This window comes from Ailuropoda melanoleuca, chromosome 6, assembly GCF_002007445.2.
Source record: "Ailuropoda melanoleuca isolate Jingjing chromosome 6, ASM200744v2, whole genome shotgun sequence".
Taxonomy (NCBI): Eukaryota; Metazoa; Chordata; class Mammalia; order Carnivora; family Ursidae; genus Ailuropoda; species Ailuropoda melanoleuca.
The window spans coordinates 99,246,633-99,263,731 of NC_048223.1; the positions used below are offsets into that span (position 1 = coordinate 99,246,633).

At 47.5% G+C, this 17,099-nt stretch overlaps 1 protein-coding gene and 1 long non-coding RNA gene across 2 annotated transcripts in view; both read right to left on the reverse strand.

Annotated features, from left to right (window-relative positions):
- The window catches only part of RRP12 (ribosomal RNA processing 12 homolog), a 28,183-nt gene extending 24,899 nt beyond the window's left edge, over positions 1–3,284 (reverse strand). Inside the window, exons 1-3 of the mRNA XM_002916986.4 lie at positions 3,146–3,284; positions 2,149–2,378; positions 221–304 (exon numbers count right to left, since the gene is read on the reverse strand). Of these exons, the coding sequence (XP_002917032.1) occupies positions 221–304; positions 2,149–2,378; positions 3,146–3,284 (453 nt within the window). The remainder of the gene's footprint in view (positions 1–220; positions 305–2,148; positions 2,379–3,145) is intronic.
- Positions 3,285–11,849: 8,565 nt separating this feature from the next.
- On the reverse strand, positions 11,850–13,482 carry LOC117802729. The gene is made up of 3 exons (XR_004626227.1): positions 13,398–13,482; positions 13,123–13,285; positions 11,850–13,007 (listed from the first exon to the last, which is right to left on the reverse strand). It is a non-coding gene; the product is annotated as an uncharacterized LOC117802729 (long non-coding RNA).
- Positions 13,483–17,099: the final 3,617 nt, after the last annotated feature.

Sequence of the window (17,099 nt, forward strand, 5' to 3'; positions counted from 1 at the left end):
TTTTTTTTAAAGTAATCTCTACATCCAATATGGATGAACTCATAGCCCAAGATATCAAGAGTTGTATGCTTTTCCAACTGAGCCAGCCAGGCGCCCCTGAAGCACTTTCGCCTATCCAAGGATGTCCTGCTCTATCTCCTCACGCCAGGGGCAAGTCTTCTGCCTCCAGCTGGAATAATCCGCTGTTCTGGACACCCACTCCCAAGTCACACCTACTCACCAGCGCAGCGAAGTACTCAGTCTCTGTCTCCTTCCCTCCCTGGGAGCGAATCACCTCGGTGACGGCAGCCAGAACAGCACAGATCTGCATGTAAGGGAGAAGGCACCACTGACATCTACTATTTTAGACCAAATCCCGTCCCTGGGCTGGCCTCTTTTCCTTACTCCCTCACAAATTATTCTCCTGACACAGCCTGGAGACGGACAAGAGGAATTACATTCAAACCCAGGCGTACACACCATTAAGGCCTAGCAAATAGGCAGACAAGTTTGCCCAAACTCCACCTCTAAGTCTCTGTGCCTTATAGGAACACCTGCACAAAACTGTGTGCTCACATGTGCGCTCACTGCAGCAACAAACTGGAACAACACAGCAGCCATCAACAGAGGACTGATAAAGTACTATTACTACATAATAAGGAATGACTGACTCGAATAGGACAGGACGGTTGAAAAGAATGAGGAACAATGCTATATTCGTTTAGAACCACTGTTCTGTGGGGCAAAAATTGCAGGACATTTCATATAAAACATAATCTGTAGGCCTAAATAAAAAAATATACCAAAAAGTCTAGAACAGTAATGTTCATAGGAGGCTACTGAGCACCCGGAACACAGCTAGTGTGACTGAAGAACCGAATCTTTAATTTGTAAATTTTAAATTTAAAAATGAATACTTGAGGGGCGCCTGGGTGGCTCAGTCGGTTAAGCGTCTGCCTTCTGCTCAGGTCATGATCCCGGGGTCCTGGGATGGAGCCCTGAGTGGGGAGCCCGCTTCTCCCTCTGCCCCTCCCCCTCTTCTCGTGCATAAGCACACATGCACTCTCTCAAATAAACAAAATCTTTTAAAAAAATGAATACTCAATCTAGTTATTGGAAAACACAGATTTTTTAAAAAGATTTTATTTATTTGAGAGAGGGAGAGAGCATTTGCAGGCATGAAAGTGGGGGGGAGGGGCAGAGGGAGAGAAAGAATCCCAAGCAGACCGCCCCCCCCGCCCCGGGCCAAACACAGAGCCCAACTCAGGGCTCGATCCCACTACCCTAGATCATGACCTGAGCCGAAATCAAGAGTTGGATGCTTAACTGCCTGAGCCATCCAAACAGCCCAAAAACAAAGATTTAGAACAGCTTGGAAATATGAACCTACTTCTGCAATTATAAATTTCATGACCAAATCAAGTACTTTCAAAGAAGAGTTAGCATTCAAATAGAGATGTAAATGCAAATCATCTCACTTTATATTGTTATAGGTTGAAATGACAATACTTAAATACATAAGTTTATTATTAAGATTAATTTCATTTGCTTTTTACTTTTTTTAAACATGGCTACTAAAACTTTACAATTACTTATGTGGCTTGCACCACATGTTGGACAATGCTGGGCTAGTAGACACACAATGAGCCATCAACAGTAACTGCCATGAAGGAGTTAAGCTGGGAGAACAACTTTCACGTTTTATTCTACTCACATCACTTTGGTACCACCTATAATTTTGACATTTTTCATTTAAACAATGAATATAAATATGTATAATTTAAATACATTAAAAAACAAAATCTGGTTCTTGTTAAAGACATTTTCTATCCATTGTTATTCAGCAGTAATTTACTCAACAAATGTGTCTTGAAAATATTCTATGTAAAAAGTCCTGCATTAGGTACAGTTGACGAGATAAGTATTTGGAAAATATTTCTAACCCGAAGGACTTTACACTTGAGTAGGGAAGATGTCGTTAGAAAAAAGCAGAAAGTAGAACCCGCCTCAGGAGAGCTAGTGACTAGGTTATGCAAGGGGTGGGAGAGATGACGCAACATCCAAAAATACTAGCCGACCGGGCAGCAGTGAGCCAGCACTGGGAGAAAATAAAAAGCCTGAGTCTGGCTCCTCCTCCCCATCCCAAGTCCTCTTGACCCTACCCCCTACCTCCTTGTGGGCAGCGGAGTTGGACTCCCAGAAGCGTTGCACTTTGCTGAAGGTGACATTTGTGCAGTCCGAGAGGCCGCTCAGGAAGGTGCCCGAGGACTTCTCCGTGAGAGCGGGGGCCTCCTCTTCTTCCATAGCCGTCTCAGGGGCTTCGCTTTTGCCCAGACGCAGGGACCCGGACTGAAGCTCATTATGCAACTTCACCGCATCAACTGTCAGGTCACTTTTTCCTGAAAACCGGAGGCACAGGTGAGGCCCTCACTTCTACCCGAACCTCCTTTGGCCGGGATCCACCAAACGACAAAAACTAGTAGAGTCCAGGCCCCCAGCTCGACAGGCTGAATTCTGAACATGGGCTGCCTCATAGGCCCACCATACGCCTAGAACTTAGCAAACCCAGGCAGGGAACCCGCCAGGTAAAAGTTTCTGCTTTTGGGGCGCCTGGGTGGCGGAGCGGTTACGCGTCTGCCGTCAGCCCAGGGTGTGATCCCGGAGTTCTGGGATCGAGCCCCACGTCAGGGTCCTCCGCTATGAGCCTGCTTCTTCCTCTCCCACTTCCCCTGCTTGTGTTCCCTCTCTCGCTGGCTGTCTCTATCTCTGTCGAATAAATAAATAAATAAAATCTTTAAAAAAAAAAAAGTTTCTGCTTTCGTGTCCCGACGGATTAAGTGCAGGTGGGAGCCGGCGCGGGGGCTGCACGCAGGAGCTTGGGAAATAAATGCTGGTGAAACCACTTTGTAAAGACTCCCCCAAAGTTAATTATAGCCAAGTCCCAACTTTGACACCCGTGGTACCCAGGGCTAGTCATTTCCCTACTGTGGACTGAATTTCCCCATCTGTCAAATGGGAAGGGGGGTCTTTACAGCAGGCTCCACAGGCGACGTTCTAGAAGAAACGTCCAACGCCTGGGCCCCGGAGCCTCCAGAGAGGCCCAGACCACCAGACCCAGGCCCACCAGAACCCCGCCGCCAGCTCGTCGGAGTCTCGACCCCGCTACCTGAGGGCCGGCTGAAGAAGCGGCTGCGGGCGGCCTGGCGGTGGCGGCAGATGGCAGGATTGCTGTCGCTACTATGGCCTTTCTTCCAGCGTTTCAACTTGGCCGAGACACCGGAGGGTAATTTCCCCGAGCGACCCATGTAGACAATGCCGGGACAGGGCTTAAAGCACCGGCTCTCAGGGACCGGGAAACACGCACACAACCCACGTGGATAAGTACCCTGCTTCACTTCCTCTTTCTCTGACGTAACGTCCGGATTCTCGTCTGTTTCTATGGCAAAATAGTCAACATCCGGTTTTACATTTCCTCCAGGCTCAGGATCCCTGAGCGGCTCAGAGGAGGTTGGTTGCTAGGGAGTCCCCAGGGCTTATCTTCCAGGGCATCGGTTCTTGGCCGCAGGAGTGAGTATTATAAAACTAAAATTACTTTGCAGGTTAAAAAACAATCAAATGTATATTTATATTATTTTTTAAGATCTAATTTCAAAACTAAAGCTTGGAAACAAATTTATCTGGAAGAGTCAAAACCTGGCCTGACCTGAAAGAGTGAAACTCAGTTTGTCCCAAAACGAGAAAAAGCAGCCAGTGATGCTCTAAACACGCTTAGTTATTTTCATTTAGTAGTGGGGATACCCAGTTACTAAACCACCCTCCCTCATGGCAGCTCTCTGTCCCTCTCACTAATCTCTTCTAATCCCACATCAGAACCAGCAACCAATCCTGAACTGAGTTCCACTTCGACCCTCCCCAAAATCGTTTAGCTGGAACCAAAAACTTAAAAAGATACTTTCCTCCCCTGTCTTGGGGTGCAGCATTCCAAGATTCCTCCAGAATTCCCTCGATTTTGTCAAACTATGGATGGATCCTGGTGAGTTGTTTTGTTTTGCTTTGAAGTAGACGCCACACCCAGCATGGGCCTTGAACTCACAATCCTTAGATTAAAAGTCACATGCTCTACCAACTGAGTCAGCCAAGTGTCCCCCTGATGAGTCTTGGCTGATTAGGCTTTAACGCATTCATTTTACAAACATTTTTTAGCTCCCACTGAACAAGATGTTTCAATAAGTCAATCTTCCAAATGAACCAGAAGTCGACAAAGTTACTGCTTCTTTCACTTGATATAGTGTGAATTTTTCCCCTTGCTATGGTCTGAATGTGTTTGTGTGTGTGTTTAATATTTTATTTATTAATTTCCAGAGAGAGTACAAGCAGGCGGAGTGGCAGGCAGAGGGAGAAAGCAGGCTCCCTAATGAGCAAGGAGCCAGATGTGGGACTTGATCTCAGGACGCTGAGATCATGACCTGAGCTGAAGGCAGATGCTCAACCGACTGAGCCACCCAGGCGTCCCTATGGTTTGAATGTTTTATCCCTGCAAACTCCCTGTGTTGAAATCCTAACTCCCAAAGATGATGGTGTTAGGAGGTGGGGCCTATGGGAAATATTTAAGTCATGAGGGTGAAACCATCATGAATAGAATTGGTGTCTTACAAAAAAGATTCAAGAGAGATCCCTAGTCCCTTCCACCGTGTGAAGACACAGCAAGAATGAGCTGGCTATGAACCAAGAAGTGGGCCCTCACCCAAACCATGCTGGCACCCTGATCCTGGACTTCCAGCCTCCAGAACTGTGAGAAATAAGTTTCTGTTGTTTACAAACTACTAAGCCTATGTTATTTTGGTATAGCAGCATGAATGGACTGAAGACACCCTTTGTTCTTAAATATCCTTTTGCAAAGATGATTCTCACAGCTGGTTGCGGCTGATCTCTGTGGAGCTTGTGAAAAACATAGATCCACCATATAAATTCCATGAAGACAGGAATTTTGCCTTTGTCACTTCCATTCCCAGGACCTGGAAGAGTGCCTGGCAAAGAGTATAAGCACTCAACAAATTACTGTTGAATGAATGAATGAGTATATGTATGTTGTGGAGGAAAGAAGAGGGACTAAAACAGGGGCACAACTTATAAAAATTCAAGGATAAATGTAAATACCAATAACTGTAACTAGTCTTAGCCAAACTGAGATGGTCCTTGACTCCACAGATAGAAACACAAAGCTCAAAACATACATGTCTGAGGGAGTTAAGAAGTACGAAAAAATGAATTTTGGTCCGAAACCAAAAAGCTAGAGATGGGGAGTAAAGGGAAGGCTGGGATGAAATTCATGCACCTGTAGTGTTGGTGCTAGAAGCAGTCACCTGAGGGGTCTTCCAGATCACAGGTCACATGCCAGTCAAGGTCAATATTTTATTGGTCTGTAGTAAAAGACGTACAATCTAGTGGTGCTGATATTCAAATGCCTTTTCTTTTGCAAAGCAATAGTGAGACTAAATGGAAGGTTCCCCCCCCCCAAAAAAAAACACTATTAGTTGCCAAAATAAGGAGTTGGCAACCTTTTGTTAGGTCTCCTTTTATTTTTATTTATTTATTTATTTATTTATTTATTTATTTATTTATTTATTTATTTTAAAGAGAGGAGGAGGGGCAGAGGGAAAGGGAGAGAGAGACTCTTGAGCAGGCTCCATGCCCAGACAGAACCTAACACGGGGCTTGATCTCACAACCCTGAGATCGTGACCTGAACCAAAAATCAAGAGTTGGACGCCTAACCAACTAAGCCACCCAGAGGCCCCAGGTCTTCTCCTTTTAAAAGCAAACTTACTAATGTGTAAAATTAAACATATTTGTAAGCCAATTTTTCATTGGAATATCTGGACCAACTCTTCATTTTGCCAAGTCCAGAAAGATGAAGTGATTTGCACAAGTTTCCACAGCATGTTAGTTTATTCAATGAGACACAGAAAGAAATAACCATAAAGGAAAAGATTGATAAACTGGAAACATTAAATGTAAGAAATTCTGCTCACAAAAAGACACCATAAGGAACACTAAGAGGCAAGCCAGAATGTAAGAAGATATTTGTAGTACATAAAACTAACAAAGTATGGCAGCATATATAAAGAAATCCTACAGGGGTACCTGGGTGGCTCAGTTAAGCATCTGCCTTTGGCTCAGGTCATGATCTCAGGGTCCTGGGATCAAGCCCCATGTCGGGCTCTCTGCTTGGTGGGGAACCTGCTTCTCCCTCTCCCTCTGCCTGCCACTCCCCCTACTTGTGCTCTCTCTCTTTGTCTAATAAATAAATAAAACCTTTAAAAAAAAAGAAAAGAAAAGAAATCCTACAAATCAATAGGAACAGGGCAGACAATCCAATAAGAATGGGCAAGAGACATGAACAGGCACTTCACAAAAGTGGATATCCAAATGGCCAATTAACAAATGGAAACATGCCCAAGCTCATTAATCAGCAGAGAAATGCAAATTGAAACCACAATGAACTGGTACTACAAACCCACCAGAATGGCTAAGACTAGCAATAGTAAGTGTTGGTGAGGATGTGGAGCCACTGGCCACATATGCACTGGAGGCAGTACTGACCGATACACCCACATTTGTGTGGTAGTGTCTAGTCAAACTTAATAGATGCCTTCTCCATAATCCAGCAATTCACTTCTGAGTATATACTCAACAGAGAGCTATACTTATATGCATAAAAGACATATATGATAATGTTCATAGTAGCCGAATCCTGCAAATGACCAAATGTCCATCAACAGCAGAATGGATAAATAAACTATAGAATATTGATATAATGAAATAACATAGTATTCAACCGTGTACAGTAATGAGAACAAGCAAACTACTGCTACATGCAACAGCACCTATGATCGAAGTTGAGCAAAAGACTCCAGACACCAAAAAAAGAACATTTTGCATGATCCTATGTAGCAGTTCAAAACCAGGATTTGCTATTCAGTATTAGAAGTCAGGATAGCAGTTACCATGCTGGTAGTAACTGAGAGTAGGCACAAGGCGTGCGGTAATATTCTAATTTTGTATCAAAAGGGAGTTTACGTGGATTCTTCACTGTGTGGTATAATTCATTAGCTGTGCGCTTATAATTTGTGTGCTCTTGTATATATATGTTACTCTTCATTGATTTACTAAAAATAGAAAGTGCTCCTGGCATGCAGAGCAGAGAGAGCACAAAGACTGTTACTGTGAGAAGGGGTCACCGCAGAGAAGATAACTCAGTGCTGACTCTGGGCCCTGTACCTCCAGCCATGAGAGTCAAGACACCACGTGCCGGCAGAGCCCACTCCTGGGACACAGGCTGAGATCTGGGCCGTAAGGCTGAGGAAAGGGAACTGGCGGCCTGAGGAGGAAGAGGAAGCCGAGTTTGGAAACTGTTGTAAGCAACCTGGTGCTCAGAGGTCTAGATGTGGGAACAGTCACTGAGAGAAGACCTAGAAAGTGTGGGTTAGAATCTGGACATACTGGGGCGCCTGGGTGGCTCAGTCGTTAAGCGTCTGTCTTCCGCTCAGGGAGTCATCCCAGGGTTCTGGGATCGAGCCCCGCATTGTGCTCCCTGCTCCACTGGGAGCCTGCTTCTTCCTCTCCCACTCCCCCTGCTTATGTCCCCTCTCTCTCTGGCTGTCTCTCTCTCTCTCTCTCTGCCAAATAAATAAATTAAAAAAAAAAAAAAAGAATCTGGACCTACTTTACCGCATGACACTGGGCAGGGATGTAGCCTCTCTGAGTGTCCGTTCGTTTCATATTCTATAAAGTGGAGATAATAATACTGAACCCATTGGGCTACCCTGAGGATTCAATATGAAAAGTGTGTGTGTAATGTCAAAATACCTACAATTTCAAAAATGTTAGCGGTACCTTGAGAAGGGTGTGGTGGCGCACCATTGCCACCAGAGGGGGCTCTGCAAACAGCTAAAGCTGAAACCCTTAGAGAGGCCGCAATATCTACAGAGCAGGCGGGGATTTTGCAAATCAGCTGGGGAGATGAATAGGCCCTGGCTGGTGGCAGCCTTCCCATTCTCTTCCTGGACAGCAGACACCTGCCGGCCTCCAAACTGAGTCTGCTAAATCACAGCCGTGTACAGCCTCTGGATGAACCACGTGTTTGGGAGTGGGCTGGCCCTCCACCCGGAAGCATTGCTCAGAGCCTCCTCCAGCAGATGGTGTGGGGAGAAGGGACACAGGCATCCACATGGCTTGAGCATACTTTCTCCCACTCTGCACAACTAGGTTCACGTTTCTGGTGAAGGACCGACTTTGCTGCCCCTGAATTCCAGCATCATCTTCCACCCAGAGGAATTAGCCTTCTCTATGATAATCCATACAGTTTATGGCTAATAAGGACCACTCACATTTGTAGGATGGGTCCTGTAGTTAGACCTTCTGGGTTAGAATCCAAGTACTACCACTTGCTGTCTGGCCTTCAGCAAGTCACCTTACTCTCCAGGCCTGTTTTCCTCAGATGTAAAATGCGGTAAGAATGCCTACCCATATAGTTTATAAGAACTAAATAAGGTAATAACCGTAAAGTGCTTAGTACACTTAGTGAGAAGGCAATCAATGTGAGCTAATTATTATTCAAAAAGCTCGCGGGGCGCCCGGCTGGCTCAGTCGGTAGAGCCTGCGACTCTTGATCTTGGGGTTGTGGTTTGAGCCCCATGTTGAGTATAGAGATTACTTTTTAAAAAATGAAATCTTAAAAAAAAAAGCTCTTCTTGAGTTCCAAAACACCTTCTAACTTATTATCTGAGGAGGACAGAGTGGTGTCCTCATTTCACAGATGGGGAAATGTGATTCCAAGGGCTTCAGTGACACCCCCAAGGTCACTCAGTTGGTCAATGGGCAAAAGCCAAGAGATCCAACCCTTTACCCTAGGAGCTCCCTCTGCAACCACTGCTTTCAAAATTGTCTGTGAAGCTCACATGGAGGGAACAGGGCTCCTGCACCCAAAGCACTGAGCCCAAGGCCAACAGGAAGGCCATTTTTACATCAGTGGGGCTGTTATCTGTTATGACACTGGGCAGGAGGAAAGGGAAGTTGAGGCTTAGCCTCTTGCCCCACACAAAAAGGAAGCAGATGGTCTGGGTGTTTAACTTAAAGCTAAAATTCTGGGCAAGGGAGACGGGCTTTGTCGCCCTGGGCAGCCCATCACGACCCAGGTGGTGGAGTTACAGCTGCTCGGGGTTACCGCTGTCCTCACTGCTGGGGCTGTGTCAAAGCCCGGGCTAGAGACTCAGGCAAGCCCGTGTTTGGAGCCACGTCCCCGCTGTGACTGGGGGCAGGTGGCTGAACTTTGTGAGCCGCAGTTTGCTCACCTGAAAATGGGGCTGCCGTTCTGAGGCTAAAACAAGCTCATGCACGCAGAGCATTCAGCCCCATGCCTGGCACGTCACTGTCCCAGGGGCTGTGTGTCCCTCAGCCTCTGGGGCACTAACATTCCATCTGGCCGAAGAAGAGCTTTTAAAAAGAAGAGCTTGCTTCCTAGACTAAGTCTAGGGGGATGAGCAGATGGCCTGGTGTACTGAAGAGGGCCCCAAACTGTGAAGAGGATTGAAATCTGGTCATGACAGATGTACTCTTACTCAAAGAGGGGACTGCCCCCAAAGCGGAGTCCACCCTTGTTTGTCACCTGACAGGTGTCCATGACAGGCAGAAGGGAGCATGGGGGAGCAGAGACCATGTGATCGCCACTCTAACCTGGCGTCCCGATGCCCCTAAATTCACTCTTACTGCAAAATTCGGCATTTCCCCACCTACTACTTCCAACCCCCCACTCCCGTCAGGGCCTCTGTATCAGGAATGACTTGTGTATGGCTGCTCTAACAGAGACCTCAAGGTAGTAGCTTAAACACATAGGGTTAATTCTTCACATTCAGCAAGTCAGGAGGTAGGTGGACAAATCCAGGCTAATATGCTGGCTCCATAGAGTCCTCAAGGTCCTAGACTTTCTCTCTTTTTCTGCTCTACCCTCCATGGTATGGGACTTCCATCCTCAGTGTCACCTCATGCTCCAAAGATGGGCTGCAGGAGCTCCAACCATCACATTCACGGTCCAGGCTGAGGCCCAGACTCACTAAGATGGAAGCAAGCAAGAGCCAAGAGGGGCACTCCCAGCCAAGCCAGCTCCCTTTAAGCCAGGTCTGCTCACATCCGATTGGCTAGAATTTAGTAATTTGACCAAACTTAACTGCAGAAGGGCTGAGAACTATAGCCTTTAGTCGGGCACATTGCAGCCACCCTCCCATCCCGTGGGAGTTCTATTGCCAAGGTGGAAGGGAAGAACTGATATGGGGTAGGCAATGAGCAGCTTCTGAATCTCAGTTAGGTGTTGAGAGGGCTGGTTCTGATCAGTTTAACTCAGTTACATACCCAAGAGTTATTTCTTGAGCACTAATTATATTCAAGACCCAGTGCTAAGCAAGCACATGGAGGTACATAAAGATGCGTGAAGGCTCTCATTCTGCTCTCAGGAGACCTACAGGTTAGGGGCTCAGTTGGTTGAGCGTCCAACTCTTGGTTTTTGCTCGGGTCATGGTCTCGGGGTCGTGGAATGGCCCCAGGTCAGGCTCTGTGCTCTTCGGGGAGTCTGCTTGGGATTCTTTCCCTCTCCCTCTGCCCCTTCTCCACTGCTGCCCACCCCCCACCCCGGGTTGTGTGTTTGTGTGTGTGTATGTGTGCGTGTGTGTGTGTGCATGCGTATGTGCGCCCTCTCTCTCTCTCGAAACAAATAATATAAATAAATCTTAACAACAACAAAAAGACACCTACAGGTTACTGGTGCTGAGACAAGCACAAAACCTGTCAGTCTTCTCATTTGCACATTGAAGATGTATCTAATTCTCCCCAGGACTTCAGAACTTGAAAGCTCACTGAAGCTCAATTCATAGAACTACATTTTGCTTCCCTGCCTCCTCCTCTTAAAAAAAAAAAGTTTTTATTTATTTATTTGAGAAAGAGAAAGTGCAGAGCGAGAGAGCAAGAGAGGACGAGTGGAGGTGAGAGGCAGAGGGAGAGGACAAGCAGACTCCCCACTGAGCAGGGAGCCCGATGCGGCGTTCGATCCCAGGACCCTGAGATCATAACCTGAGCCAAAGGCAGATGCTTAATAGTTTGATCCACCCTGGTGCGCTTCCCTGCCTCCTCCTTGACTGGTGGACCCCCTGAGGACAGGGACCATGCCTGGTCTCTCGTACCATCAGAGCCTTCCTCAATGTCTGCACGTAGTAGGTGTGCAATACTTCTATTTGTCAAATGAATACATGACATGCGCAGAGCTCTGCCGGAGGCACAGGAGAGGTTCAGGATGGCTGTCAGAGGGCTGTCTTTGATGAGTAGGTGACTTTCCAAAAGTGAAACTGGCAAAGTAGATTGGAAGCAGATCCTGAAAGACCTGAGGGTCAGAATAAAGAGTCTGGATTTTAATAGGGAGTTTTTGCACATTGCAATCTGGGTAAATAACTTAAGGGGTATGTACTCTAGGAGTATTGGTCCTCCATTTATTCAACCGATACACATTACTGCTGAGTACACCAGGCATTGTGGGGAGAGGAGGAGAGGGAGATAACATTTAGCTCTGTGTCAGGGACTCTTCATGGTAATAACAATGATACCACCGTTGACTGGCGCTCCCAGAGCTGGGCGCTGGGCCAGGCGCCTCACCTGCGCCATCCCGCCACGTCCCCACAACTGTGCTGTGCAGTCAGGGCTATATATTTTTTTAAACTGTATTATTACTTTTTTTTTTAAAGATTTTTATTTATTTATTTGACAGAGATAGAGACAATCAGCGAGAGAGGGAACACAGCAGGGGGAGTGAGAGAGGAAGAAGCAGGCTCATAGCGGAGGAGCCTGACGTGGGGCTCGATCCCATAACGCCAGGATCACGCCCTGAGCCGAAGGCAGACGCTTAACCGCTGTGCCACCCAGGCGCCCCTGTATTATTACTTTTTTATTGTTAAGGAATCCATTTCTGTGCCTGTCGTGAAGCCCAGGCTGGGTTAACGGTGATGAGTCCTGGAGGTAATTACGCCGCATTCCGGGCTTTGTGGATATAGCCACTGTCTTCTCCCTCTACCTCAACCGAGAACCCAGACCCATGAGGCCTCCGTCTCTGCTCTCCTATTCCTGAAAGGTGCCAAGTAGGTGCTATTGTTATCCACACTTTACAGCCGGGAAAACCGAAGCTGGGAAAAATCGAGTAACTTGCTTAAGTTCTCAACAGCATAACGTGGTAGAGTTGGAACTGTAACTTACTTTGTCTGCAGGTCCTGTCCTTTGTAAGGACTGGTTACAAAGAGACAAAGGATGAACGGCTGGTTACTCGCTCTCCCGTGCAGCACCCACAGGCTGGTTGAAAAGGCAGAAAAGGGAGCCGGGGGTGACGAGCAGGGCAATCATCCAGCTATGCCCAGGGGATGTGGGAGGCCCCAGCCTGGCAGGGAGCGGTGGTTCCTAGGAGGAGAGTCAGGGACAACTTTGGGGTAAGAGGACCATCTTTGTCTGTTTGGGCTGCTTATAAACAACAGAAATTTGTTCTTCACAGTCCTGGAGGCTGGGACGCTCAAGATCAAGGTGTAGGCAGATTCAGTGTCAGGTGGGGGTCACTTCCTGATTCACAGACTGCTGCCTTCTTGCTGTGTCCTTGTATGGCAGAAGGTGCCAGAGAGCTCTGTGAGGTCTCTTTTATAAGGGCACCAATCCCATTCATGAAGGCTCTACCCTCATGACCTCATCACCTCCCGTAAGCCCCGCCTTGCAATACCATCACACTGGAGATTGGGATTTGGGGAGGAGGGACATAAACATTCAGTCCATCGCAGTGAGGTTGGAGCTGAATCTTGTCGGGTGAGTCAGAGTTGACCAGAAAGGTGGTGGTGGAGGTACAGGCCAAGCCAAGGGAACAGCACTGTAAAGGCGCAGGGCCAGCAGGAGCATGAGATGTTTGCTCGAGGGTCAGGCAAGACTGGAGTCACAGATGTCAGGTAGAGACTCCTGCACCAGTTCAGACAAGAAACGATGAGGTCTGACACTAAGGTTATGGCAGTGGGGTAAAGAGGAGGTGACAGATTGGAAAATGTATTTAGTAGGTAGAATGGGCAGCACTCACCGGCTGACCAGTTACGAGGGGTGAGCAGGGCTGATGTGTATGGTTGTGCAAACTGTGGACTGCTTCGTTTCCCAGCTGAGGGATTTGAAATCCAGTCTTCATTGGGCCTTGTCTAGAAGAGTTGACCTTTTTCTAATTCACCAACAACACTGCAGCAATGGCCCTAGAAGAGAGGATAAGTTACTCCCAGGAAGGGGATATTCCAGAATATGAGTGTGTCTAGGGAAGAGACCCCCCTCTCATTTATAGAACAAAAAGGTAAATCTTTTACTTACAGAGAGCAGAGCAATGCCTCTAGGGTGCAATCTCTTTGAGGGGAGCAAGTGTCTTCTATAAGGTGCTGGGACGTGTGAAGGTCAGTGACAGACACACTTGGAGCAGGCAGAGTTTAGGGATTGGTTGGTGATGCGGAGTGTGGCTGTTGCTGATTGGCTGGCTTACAGAAGTGTGGCCACTGAGGCAAATTGTCATTGTTCAGTAAAAGAGAGATGAGCTGTCATTGATTAAATGGTTTAAAACCCTTTGTGGTGGTTCCTCGTTGCCATGGAAACAGGACAATCTTCGGAAAATGAGAACTTTTTTTTTCCTCAAGTGACGGCTAACTCAAACCATTCACCCTCCCAAGGGCATTTCACTTTACCAGTGACTGAGTTGCACAAGGGGATAGATCTCCAGAGAATTTAGAGGCTGTCTGGGGTGAGGTCACTGCCTGGTCCAGGCTGTGGTAGGAAGGTCTGGTGTCTGTCACCTCCCTCCAGAGTCCTGGGGCTGAGTGTTTCGCCAGATGGGGATCAGGGAGAAAAATTAGTTGCATAGCCAGGAAGGCCCTGGCCTGGGGTGGCCTATGAAGACAGAAATGGGACCCAGACACCTGACTTCAGTCACCTGTCTGGAAGGAGATGTGAGGTGCCTGGAGAGAGTTTGGGGCCCGAGGCTAGACCTCCAAGTTTTTGTCCCTGTTGCCACCAAGACCTCGCCTTCATTCCTCCTTCACATCTCTCAGTTGGTTCCACAGGAACCACTCATGCTGGCCCAACCACACCCTGAGGAACACCCCGGGAGCCGCTTGAGGAGATGGGGAGCTGCGGCAGGACTGGCAGGAGAAGAGGACTGCTGCTTCCTGCAGCTCAGCAGCCCGTCAGTGCTCCCAAGCTCTCCCCGCTCCCCCCTCCCTGCTCTCGGCAATGTGATAGCTCTTAGTGGCTAGGCTCTCACAGATTATATTTATTTTTTTATTTTTATTTTTTAAAAAGATTTTATTTTTTTCACAGAGAGAGAGACAGCCAGCAAGAGAGGGAACACAGGCAGGGGGAGTGGGAGAGGGAGAAGCAGGCTCCCAGCGGAGGAGCCTGATGTGGGGCTCGATCCCAGAACCCCGCGATCACGCCTTGAGCCGAAGGCAGACGCTTAACGACTGAGCCACCCAGGTGCCCCATCTCACAGATTATTTTAAGCAGCTTTATTGAGATATAATTCACATACCATCTACTTCACCCATTTAAATTGCACAATTTAATGTTTTGAGTTCACTTCACGGTTATGTGTAACCATCACCACAGCCAAGTTTAGAACGTTTCATCACCTCACAGAGAAATTGCGTGTCCCGTACGTAGCAGCCCCCAACCCGCCTGCACTAGGCAAGCCCGAATCTTTCTGTCTCCATAGGTTTACCTCTTCTGGACATTTCATAGAAACGGAATCATATATTATGTCACCTTTTGTGTCTGACTACTTAGCGTACTGTTTTTAAGATTTATCCGGGCAGCACGTATCAGTGTTTCATTCCTGTTTATGGCTGAATATTCCATGGTCCGGATCTACTGCATATTGTTTATCCATTCATCAGCTGATGGACGTGTAGCTTGTTTCCACATTTTGGCTTTTGTGAATGACGCGTTTTTTTTTTTAAGATTGTATTTATTTATATGCCAGAGAGAGAAAGAGAGAGCACAAGCAGGGGGAGCAGCAGGCTCCCCACTGAGCAGAGAGCCTGACACGGGGCTCGATCCCAGGACCCTGGGATCACGACCTGAGCCAAAGGCAGACGCTTAACCAACTGAGCCACCCAGGCGCCCGTGAATAACGCTTTGATAAACATTTGTATATGAGTTTTTGTGTGAATATTTGCTTCTATTTCTCTTGAGTATACGCCTTGGAATGAATTCGCTGCATCATAGGATAAGTCCATGTTTATCCATGTGAGAAACTCACGTGGGTTTCTGATTATTGTTCTTTCTAGTCCACATTTCTTAGGCTGGACAGCCCTGAGCTGGCTCCTGTTGGCACCTCCGGGAAACAGGCATTTCCTCCACTGTGCTCAGATATGTGACAGCCACCAGCTTCCCTGCTCTACCCCCAGCAAAATCCTTAGCAGGCATATTGGAAACCTGGTTGACCACCCGGCTATTGGCTGACAGGCCCCTTTGATAACTTTCCTCAGTCAGTCAGTAAGTAGTCACTAAGTGCGGACATAAAAACATTTCTGACAGATTTATTGAATGTACGTGCACGACCATGAGAATACATCCCCCAGATCTCATACAGCTGGTTGACCCAGGGCCCCAGCTGTGTCACTCTGAAATCCCTCACAGCATTCAGACAGAGGCCACGCTGCCCACAGGGCATCCCGCCCTGACTTAGTATCCCTGCGTCAAGGATGAGAAGGCAAGGCCTGCTCTGAAGAGTGATTTTGGCTCGAGGATTCCTTCATGGTCTTCCTGAATTTCCTCAGAAACATACCGCAGTCCAGATGCTTCCACCTACCCAACCTTCCTTTCCTCCCTCCTTCACTTGGGTCACACCTACCCTGTCAGCCTGTCACCTCCACATTTCCTGTCTCAGGCATTTCCTCTAACGCGTGTTATGCAAATCCTTTCTGGGCAACTGCTTCTCAGAGATCCTGTACTAGCTCATACCACTAATCTCTCAGTCCTTCACTAAACTTAATATGAACTATTCCCAAATAACAAAGTGTCTGCCTGTCTTGTACTTAGAATTTCATCCAAAGAAATAGAGTAGGAAAACAGTTCTACGTGAAGAAAAGTAGAAGGGTCAAAAAGTTTGCTTATTGTCTGGTTTGAGCCATTTTATTATCGTAGTTACGACATTGCCTAGAGGCGGAGGGCACCCCCCATCCCGCCCCTGTGGCTGGAAGTTTCAGTTTAGAGACCAGAAGTTTCTAGAATCCAGAGAGAAGGGCTTGTACTATTGCTGGGCCAGACACTCAAGTCTGAGGCTGGGTTTTGAGGACAGAGAAGGAAGGTTGTTGTCAGGGCAGCTGTAGGAAGCCACAAGTCCGCAGTAGCGCTGTCCTCTCTCTTTTCCAGCCACACTTGTTCCTGCTGTTTGTCCTCAGATGGCGACTGCAGAGGGCTGGAGTGGGACTTTCAGGCCTCCTTGAAGCGCTCTTCCTTTCTTACAAGCCCAGAGTCCTGAGGCATTAGCTACGATCACCTGGGCTCACTCTCTCTCCGAGACAGAAATCCTGTCTTCCTCAGACAGCAGCTGAGCTGGGACATCTGAACAGCAGGCCATGAATTCACAAGATGTTCCACAAGTAAGGACCTGGGGTGTCCTGCCAGGGATCCCTGTGGGCCGAACAGCACCTGCCCTTCCTTCAACCCTGCAGAGAACAATTCGGTTTGCCTCACTTCGATTCTAAAGCGGGTGCTTCACTGAATGTTCGGTGCCTGATAACGGAGTTATGCTTCTGTGGAAAAAATAAATGGGGAGGGAAGGCTGAGGGAGGCCTTTATTGTTTTAATGTACAGTGGAGGGTAGTGGGGCTGTGCCCACTGATTAATCTTATCTGAGTTTTTGTAACAGCTTAACCAACAAGCTGGTTGGTTGAAAGCTGTTACAGTCCTGAGATTTTCCCTAGGCCTGGGGAATTAAAGCACTGTGCTGGAGGAAAAGCTACCTGCCCTAAGAGTTTGGGGTTTTGAGGCTGGCTGGAGGCCTCAGGTGGAGATGAGGGC